This window comes from Lactuca serriola, chromosome 3, assembly GCF_051521515.1.
Source record: "Lactuca serriola cultivar US96UC23 chromosome 3, Lser_US96UC23_V15, whole genome shotgun sequence".
Lineage (NCBI taxonomy): Eukaryota > Viridiplantae > Streptophyta > Magnoliopsida > Asterales > Asteraceae > Lactuca > Lactuca serriola.
Window position 1 is genome coordinate 263,664,224 of NC_136410.1, and position 10,371 is coordinate 263,674,594.

General features: G+C 40.6%; 1 protein-coding gene across 1 annotated transcript; it reads left to right on the forward strand.

The window, feature by feature from the left end:
• Positions 1-3,531: 3,531 nt before the first annotated feature.
• On the forward strand, positions 3,532-4,604 carry LOC145096222 (uncharacterized). The gene is made up of 2 exons (XM_079033982.1): positions 3,532-4,323; positions 4,575-4,604. Exons 1-2 carry the CDS (start codon positions 3,532-3,534, stop codon positions 4,602-4,604), a joined length of 822 nt encoding a protein of 273 aa, XP_078890108.1.
• The last annotated feature ends 5,767 nt before the right edge of the window (positions 4,605-10,371 follow it).

A 10,371-nucleotide genomic window follows, 5' to 3' on the forward strand; every position in this document is an offset into this window, starting at 1 on the left:
GGTTATTTAGTTTTAATTATCCTTGTAACCTTGGGTTAATGTATTTAACCAATGTCTAATTTCTTATGTTATTGGACTCTTTTGATCATCTTGTAAACTCCTTTTATTGAAGTCCATGGACTATGGGCCTATTTGCAAAGTCCATCTAGTAAATAGTACTTAATGTGTTAATTGAGTCATTTGGAACACACACAAGAAAAACACTCTAAACCCTCCCCCTCTCTCTCTCTCTCGCTCTAAAATCATCCTCTATCTCTTTGGGATCAAGAGCAACCAAGGGGATGTTGTTTGGAGCTTAATTCTTGTTCATTTCCAGCCTTGATTCATATTGGTATGAACCTCCTTATCATTTCTTAGAACTTGATTCATAACGTTGTTCTAGTTTTATGATTTCATCTTCACTTCTTGTCCTTCTTATTTGATTTGTAATTGTATGTTATACATCATCTCGAGGTCCTATCTTCACCCCATATATGGTGGATGATGGATCTAGGGGATTACATGTGGCAAAAGATCATGGAAACCCTAAAAGGGAGAATGGTGATTTTATGTGCTTTATGTTCATTTTCATGTTGATTGTTATTACAATCTTGTGGCAAAATGAAATCCTAATGATACCTAACCCTTTTTAGTACCACCATTATTATGGGGACTAAATTGGGATGATGAACACATCTTAAAATGTGTTTCAAAGGGAGAAGGAAGGATAAGCCAAAAAGGAATCACGGGTGGCTACGATTCTGTTTTCCATCAGATATGTAGTCATTTTGTAAAACTCATATCTTGAGCTCTAGAACACAAACTGACCCCAAACCAGTTCCAAAAGTTCACAAATTGAGTTGGATAACTATCTTAAGAAGTCCAACCTCACTGATAAGGACTTTATCTATGGGAAAGAATGGCATCTTTGCTGTTAGGTCTGATCCGGGTCTGTTCTGATATGTCATATTGTTTTCATCATTTCTAAGGCTTGGAAAAGGATCCAGATTGATTCCAAGTTTCTATATGTTCCTTGTATTATGAATTTAATATCTGGAGAAGATGGGGTGTTATTTCCAATTATAAATTGGTTAGAATGGATCCACACTCCAGATCAGTGGGCAGTCACAAGCTTTTGCTAATGCTGTGATTGTCCACAATGTGAATTTTATATCTGGAGTTTGGGAGATGATTTTCATTAAATTCCAATTCTGAGACTTTCATTTATATGTCCTTTACGTCTATTAATTTTGGTTTGGACCAATTCTACACACAAGTTAGGTAGAATTGGCCAACATCACTTGACTATATTGTTGGAGACAGAAGTGATACACCATTTTGTAAAATTTACATTTAATTCATCTTTTGGAGTTAGAATGATTTCTTTATAGTTATTGAATCCTAAGCAATCATAGTTTCCTATAAAATTTAGTTAAAGCTATGTTTCTATTTTAGATTTTGGAGTAAATCCGTTTTAAACAGCAGGTCTGTTTTAGAGACCTTGCTGTGATTACTCTTTTCTCAACTCATAGCTTCATTACTTCTCCTTTCTAACCTTTAGTCCTTCTTAGGTGAGGTTTTGAAGTTTGCTCAAGCTTGGTAGCATTATTTGATTCTTAGCTATCCTTACTACTCACTCAAGGTGAGTTCTCTCACACCGTTGTATTGATGATTGTGTTTGCTAGTTAGCTCGTGTGTGATTATTTGAATTTATTATAAAAGCATGCTATATAAGTATTGTTTTAATTCGTACATGTGCACTGTATGTAACTAATCATGGATATGGGGACACCACCAAAGGATACGGATTTACCGGTGCGGTGGGTAGGTAAGATCACCAATGTAATACTCATCATGAGGTGCGGTGATTAGGGCCAAGTGATACGGGATCTTCCCGGTGCGGCTCAAACCTACAAGTCCTTCTTGTATTATAGGCATTGATTCGTTCTTTGCCCTTATCATATAATTATAATTGGAACATGGATTAGGGTTAGTAAATATGAATGTTTGTACAATGTCTGTGTTTGAATTCACTAATCTTTGTGCTTATGGTTTCCCTTATAACTTTTCAGGTGTTAAGATTAAAGAGGCTAAGGCTTGACATGGAGCACCGGGACATGGCTACTAGTTATTTTTGTTGGGACCTTATAATTATTATTACTTCCGCACTTATTTTATATGATTATTAAGTTGATGGATTATGTTATGACTATTTCTGTTGTTTTAATTTAATTTAAGATGGGTTTTCAAAGCTTAAATTTTTTGCAAAAATTTGGGTGTCACAAGTTGGTATCAGAGCCACAATTTGAGGGAGGTAGGCATTCTTGTGGATGTTCTAGACTCAAATTTGAGGCTCTATAAGAGTTTATTTTCTTTTTAAAATATTTTTCAAACCTTCTGAAGACTAGTAGTGGAAGATGTCGCGGTGTGCCAGTCAGCCAGCCAAGTAAGCCTTATTTCTTATATTAAATGTTTATGTTAAATTGTTGACTATGAATTGGATTCTACTAGCCTTAATATATTAGATTATACACTTAGTTAGTGTTAACATGTGAGAGAGTTGTAAAATTAACGGCTAGAGCGAACTGGAAATTTTGAAACTAGACGCGAATGCGAAATTGGAACTTGTGTGGAAGGTAGTAGAAGGGCCCCTACTAAACATCGGTGCCGGTTTCGAGTCGGGGCAAGGTTGAAAAATTTTCGGCAAGCTGAGTCTTTTGTCTTCCTAGAAATATCTAGGCTGAATTGTTTCTAAGATTTTCCTTCTTCTGTGGATACCAGTGGTTCCGCCTGCTCGACTTAATCAGCTCCAAATGGAGCAAGTTAGGGATATTGTCACTGAGGAATTCAATAACGGTTTCAACGAACTAATCCAGGGTGTGACCAACGCCATAATCATCCAATTCGGTGCTCTTCTGGATGAGCGCCTCGTGGCTATTCCCGGGGAAGCGTTACTGGCTCTGCCTGTTCAGGATTCGACATACTACTTCGAGAACTTCAACAAGTGTAGCCCTCCTCTTTGGAATGGTGAATCCGACGCAGTTGCTGCTATGCCCTGGGTGTCAGATGTTGAGGGCGCGTTCATAAATGTTGGGTGTCCGGACCAGTACAAAGCAGTGATCGCCATGAATCAGCTGTGAAAAAGGGGAAAGACATGGTGGAACACCATCACCACTCTATTGAACGAAGAAGAAGTGAGGGCCATGTCTTGGGCCCAATTTTTGAAGAGGTTCGAGGCACAACATGTGCCTAAGGTGGAGCAGCAGCGGATGCAGCAAGAGTTCATGGCCTTACAGCAGACTACCGAGTCCGTTAGTGACCTGAACGCCAAGTTCTTGGAGATGCTATCTTTTTGCCCCTCGTTTGCTGGGAACGAGGTCTGGTTAGTCAGCCGGTACACGGCCATCCTACGTACCGAGATTCGGGAATTCGTTAGCATGCAGGAGTTCTCGACTTTATCTGTGATCATGAATGTAGCGAGGAGGAGGGAAATCGAGTTACAGACCCAGTCCAAGAGGAAGGCCAATGAGACCTCTTCCATGACATCCAGAGATGCCCAGAAAAAGCAAAAGCAGGGTAGTAAGTCAAGGTATGAGTATAGGACATTTTCAGTGCGAAAAAAATCTGTTGATATGCTACAACTGTAAAAAGCCAGGGCATCATTGGAAGAATTGTAGGGATCCCCTTACGAGTGCAGTACCTCATATTACTTCTGCAGTTCCCGTCTGCTATCACTGCAATGAGACGGGATACAAGAAGCCTGAATGCCCGAAGTTGAAGACTGGTAAAGGAGACGGGGTTACAAATCCTGCAATTGCATATTCCTCTAAGGGAACCACTATGGTGACACGAGGTCGTGCTCACCAGATGACTGGGGAGGAGCCGGTGATTACAACGACAGTGGCAGACACTTATTTGCTAGATTCTGAGCCTGATGTTGTTATGTTTGATAGCGGTGCTACCCATTCTTTTGTATCTCACACATTTATTGATCGTTTGGGGCGTAGTATCAGAGAATTGGCTCACCCAATGGTTGTCGATGTTGCCGACAACCGCACTATTTATGTCACTGATGTTTATCGGGGTTACACTCTCGAGTTTTCTGGAGTTGAATTCCCCATTGATCTTATCCCTATTGCGATGCGAGAGCTCTGCGTTATCGTAGGCATGAATTGGCTTGATGCGTTTGATGCGGAAATCCACTGTCGTAAGAAGCAAGTTCGTGTTCGAAACCTTAGAGGTGGAGAACTTATTATTCAGGGGGGCATTCCCCGTCTGGCTATGGCTTCTTGCTCTTCTGCTATAGCACTAGACGATGTTCCTATCGTTTCCGACTTCAGCGATGTCTTTCCGGAGGAACTCCCTGGCTTGCCACCTATTCGGCAAGTGGAGTTTCGCATTGATTTGGTGCCAGGTGTGACTCCGGTAGCGAAATCTCCGTACCGCTTGGCACCACCTGAAATGAAAGAGCTCCAAGATCAACTTCAAGAACTAAGTTATAAAGGGTTTATACAGCCAAGCTGCTCGCCTTGGGGTGCTCCTATTCTATTTGTGAAGAAGAAAGATGGATCCCAGCGAATGTGTATTGATTATAGGGAGCTAAACAAGCGCACGATAAAGAATAGGTACTCGTTTCCACGTATTGACGATCTTTTCGATCAACTTCAGGGAGCATCTTGGTTTTCCAAGATTGATTTACGTTTCGGTTACCATCAGATGCGGGTTCGTGAAGAAGACATTGAGAAAACAACATTCCGTACTCGATATGGGCACTTTGAATTCGTGGTGATGCCTTTTGGGCTCACCAATGCACCCGCGACGTTTATGGATCTCATGAACCGGGTGTGTAGCCTGATGCTTGACCGTTCGGTCATAGTGTTCATAGATGATATCTTAGTCTATTCTAAGAGCAAAGAGGAGTATCGGCAACACCTTCGGGAGATTCTGGAAACTCTGGCAAGAGAAAGGCTTTATGCTAAATTCTCAAAATGTGAATTTTGGTTGGAAGAAGTTTAGTTCTTGGGGCATGTGGTAAAGAAACACGGTATTAAGGTCGATCAAGCCAAGGTTAATGCGGTTAAACAATGAAAGATTCCAAAAACACCTTCTGAAATTCACAGTTTCTTGGGTTTAGCCGGTTATTACCGGAGGTTCATTGAAAATTTCTCTAAAATCACCTTACCACTCACCCGATTGACCAAGAAATCAATGAATTTCGTTTGGGGCCCGGAGCAGCAGCTGGCGTTTGATGAGTTAAGGCAATGATTGTGTGATGCTCCGATTTTGGCCTTACCTGATCGGGTTGAGGATATGGTGGTTTCCTGTGATGCATCGCTTTAGGGTCTTGGTGCCGTGTTAATGCAACCAGATAGGGTGATAGCCTATGCCTCCCGACAGCTGACACCCCACGAACGAAGCTACCCCACTCATGATTTGGAGCTTGGGGCTGTTGTTTTCGCTCTTAAGATTTGGAGACACTATCTCTATGGAGTGAAGTTTATCATATACACTGACCATAAGAGTCTGAAATATTTGTTCAAGCTGCGGGATTTGAACATGAGGCAGATCCGATGGTTGGATGTTGTAAAAGATTATGATTGTGAAATTCAATACCACCCCGGTAAAGCTAATGTGGTAGCTGATGCTCTCAATCGTAAACAATTTTCCGAACCGATTCGAGCTAAGTGTATCCGGATCACGACGGTGTCTTCTTTGTTAGATCTAATCCGGGACGCCCAAAAGACGGCAATACTGGAGGAAAACATCAGGCGTGAGAAGATTGGGAAAGAGTTGCCTAAGATGGAACGAGACGGGCGGGGTTTGCTGACTCGCTACGGTAGGTTTTGGGTTCCATATACCGGGGGAAATCGGAAAACCCTAATGGATGAGTCTCATAAGTCAAAATTTTCTATCCATCCTGGTGCTACTAAAATGTATCGGGACCTTCATGAGGCTTACTGGTGGCATGGAATGAAGAATGATGTGGCTCAATTTGTGGAAGAATGTATGACCTGTCGGAAGATCAAGGCGGAACACCAAAAACCGCATGGGAAGTTGCAACCATTGGAGATTCCTGAATGGAAATGGGAGCATCTAACCATGGACTTCATTACAAAACTTCCTAGAACTCCCCGAGGATCCGATACGATATGGGTGATTGTTGATCGTTTGACTAAGAGTGATCACTTTTTGGCTATAAAGGAGAGCTCATCGGCAGAGAAATTAGTCGAGATCTTTGTTCGGGAGATTGTCTCATTACATGGGGTGCCCGTTTCTATCGTCTCCGACCGAGACACCCGATTTACCTCTCGGTTCTGGAGGAAGTTTCTAGAGGAGTTGGGCACACGATTACATTTTAGTACCGCCTTCCATCCGCAGACAGACGGGCAGAGTGAGCGGACGATTCAGACCTTGGAGGACATGCTTAGGGCATTTGTGATTGATTTTGGGGGTAGTTGGGATGACCATCTACATCTAGCTACGTTTTCTTATAACAATAGCTATCACTTGAGCATTTAAATGCCTCCATATGAAGCCTTGTACGGGAGGAAGTGCAGGACGCCCGTTTGTTGGGGCGAGGTTGGGCAGAGGGTACTTGGGAGTACCGATATCGTGCTAGGGACTACGGAGAAAATCCAAGTGATTCGGGATCATTTGGTCACAGCGAGCAGTCGTCAGAAAAGTTATACTGACAAAAGACGCTCCAATCTTGAGTTCCAGGTGGGAGATTATGTGTTGCTTAATGTCTCCCCCTAGAAAGGTGTGATTCGATTTCGGAAGCGGGGAAAGCTCAGACCCCGATTCATTGGACCCTATAAGGTCATAGCCTGTGTGGGGAAGGTGGCTTACCGTTTAGAGCTTCCTGACGAGCTTAGTCTAATTCATAATATGTTCCACGTGTCTCAGTTACGAAAATGCATTGTTGATAAGACTGCTGTGATACCACTGGAGGACATACAGATTGACGAGCGTCTCAATTATGTTGAGAAACCAATCGCTATTTTAAAACGAAAGACGAAAGTTGTCCGCAACAAGACTATAAACCTGGTTAAGGTGTAGTGGCAACATAGGAAGGGTTCGGAATGGACTTGGGAACCGGAATGCGAGATGCGGGCTCATTATCCGGATCTGTTTCTAGGTGTTGACTTCGAGGACGAAGTCCGTTCTTAGTGGGGGGAGTTGTAACGCCCCGGTTTTCTCGGTACGTTTGGTTATTTAGTTTTAATTATCCTTGTAACCTTGGGTTAATGTATTTAACCAATGTCTAATTTCTTATGTTATTGGACTCTTTTGATCATCTTGTAAACTCCTTTTATTGAAGTCCATGGACTATGGGCCTATTTGCAAAGTCCATCTAGTAAATAGTACTTAATGTGTTAATTGAGTCATTTGGAGCACACACAAGAAAAACACTCTAAACCCTCCCCCTCTCTCTCTCTCTAAAATCATCCTCTATCTCTTTGGGATCAAGAGTAGCCAAGGGGATGTTGTTTGGAGCTTAATTCTTGTTCATTTCCAGCCTTGATTCATATTGGTATGAACCTCCTTATCATTTCTTAGAACTTGATTCATAACCTTGTTCTAGTTTTATGATTTCATCTTCACTTCTTGTCCTTCTTATTTGATTTGTAATTGTATGTTATACATCATCTCGAGGTCCTATCTTCACCCCATATATGGTGGATGATGGATCTAGGGGATTACATGCGGCAAAAGATCATGGAAACCCTAAAAGGGAGAATGGTGATTTTATGTGCTTTATGTTCATTTTCATGTTGATTGTTATTACAATCTTGTGGCAAAATGAAATCCTAATGATACCTAACCCTTTGTAGTACCACCATTATTATGGGGACTAAATTGGGATGATGAACACATCTTAAAATGTGTTTCAAAGGGAGAAGGAAGGATAAGCCAAAAAGGAATCACGGGTGGCTATGATTCTGTTTTCCATCAGATATGTATTCGTTTTGTAAAACTCATATATTGAGCTCTAGAACTCAAACGTACCCCAAACCAGTTCCAAAAGTTCACAAATTAAGTTGGCTAACTATCTTAAGAAGGCCAACCTCACTGATAAGGACTTTATCTATGGGAAAGAATGGCATCTTTGCTGTTAGGTCTGATCCGGGTCTGTTCTGATATGTCATTTTGTTTTCATCATTTCTAAGGCTTTTAAAAGGATCCAGATTTATTCCATGTTTCTATATGTTCCTTATATTATGAATTTAATATCTGGAGAAGATGGGGTGTTATTTCCAATTATAAATTGGTTAGAATGGATCCACACTCCAGATCAGTGGGCAGTTACCAGCTTTTGCTAGTGCTGTGATTGTCCACAATGTGAATTTTATATCTGGATTTTGGGAGATGATTTTCATTAAATTCCAACTCTGAGACTTTCATTTAGATGTCCTTTACTTCTATTAATTTTCGTTTGGACGAATTCTACTCACAATTTAGGTAGAATTGGCCAACATCACTTGACTGTATTGTTGGAGACAGAAGTGATACACCATTTTGTAAAATTCATATTTAATTAATATTTTGGAGTTAGAATGAGTTCTTTATAGTTATGGAATCCTAAGCAATCATAGTTTCCTATAAAAGTTAGTTAAAGCTATGTTTCTATTTTAGATTTTGGAGTAAATCCGTTTTAAACAGCAGGTCTGTTTTAGAGACCTTGTTATGATTACTCTTTTCTCAACTCATAGCTTCATTACTTCTCCTTTCTAACCTTTAGTCCTTCTTAGGTGAGGGTTTGAAGTTTGCTCAAGCTTGGTAGCATTATTTGATTCTTAGCTATCCTTACTACTCACTCAAGGTGAGTTCTCTCACACCGCTGTATTGATGATTGTGTTTGCTAGTTAGCTCGTGTGTGATTATTTGAATTTATTATAAAAGCATTCTATATAAGTATTGTTTTAATTCGTAGATGTGCACTGTATGTAACTAATCATCGATATGGGGACACCACCAAAGGATACGGATTTACCGGTGCGGTGGGTAGGTAAGATCACCAACGTAATACTCATCATGAGGTGCGGTGATTAGGGCCGAGTGATACGGGATCTTCCCGGTGCGGCTCAAACCTACAAGTCCTTCTTGTATTATAGGCATTGATTCGTTGTTTGCCCTTATCATATAATTATAATTGGAAAATGGATTAGGGTTAGTAAATATGAATGTTTGTACAATGTCTGTGTTTGAATTCACTAAGCTTTGTGCTTATGGTTTCCCTTATAACTTTTCAGGTGTTAAGATTAAAGAGGCTAAGGCTTGACATGGAGCACCGGGACATCGCTACTAGTTATTTTTGTTGGTACCTTATTATTATTATTACTTCCGCACTTATTTTATATGATTATTAAGTTGATGGATTATGTTATGACTATTTATGTTGTTTTAATTTAATTTAAGATGGGTTTTAAAAGCTTAAAATTTTTGCAAACATTTGGGTGTCACACACTCACTGGCCCAGAGATCATAAGGGAAACAGCATAAAAGATCATCCAAAATCAAGAACGAATGAAGGCTTCGCAAGACCGAAAAAAGAGCTACGCGGATAAAAGACGGAAACCTTTGGAGTTCCATGGTGGGGATCGAGTACTACTGAAAGTATCACCTTGTAAGGGATTAATACATTTTGAAAAACATGGGAAACTAAATCCAAGGTATATCAGACCATTCGAAATCCTCGCCAGGATTGGCCCGGTGGCATACAAGCTGCGATTACCACAGGAACTCAACCACGTTCATCCCACCTTGCATGTGTCAAACTTAAAGAAATGTTTGTCTAATGAGACCCTTGTCATTCCTTTGGAAGAAATTGAAATCAATGAGAACCTCCAATTCATAGAAGAACCTGTTGAAATCATGGATCGAGAGGTCAAATCGACGAAACAAAGCCGCATTCACACCATAATGGTCTGATGGAACACCAAGCGAGGACCCGAATTTACTTGGGAACGTGAGGACCAAATGAAACAAAAGTATCCACATCTATTCCCCAACCCTTGAAGTCCCTCTCAAAATGCAAATTTTGGGACGAAATTCCTTTTAACGGGGGGTTAATGTGACTACCGTCAAATTCAAGTCAAAGTCAACAAGTCAAACCGGTCAAACTTAACTAGTACTTCTATGATAAGAGTTATTCTATGTATTAAAATGTGCATTTGTAGGTCAAGAATTCAAGTGTCTCGGTGAATCTATGTGTTTATCAATGTGAAACCCTAAGAAGGGAGTTAAACGCATCAAAACACGACTATGGACCCTTTTGGGGACTTAAAATAATCATAAACGACGCATAACGGGGTTCACGAACCTTGAATTGTGGGGATATACAATAATATTGACTAAAAATAAATCTCTCCAAAATCTCACTCAACTCTT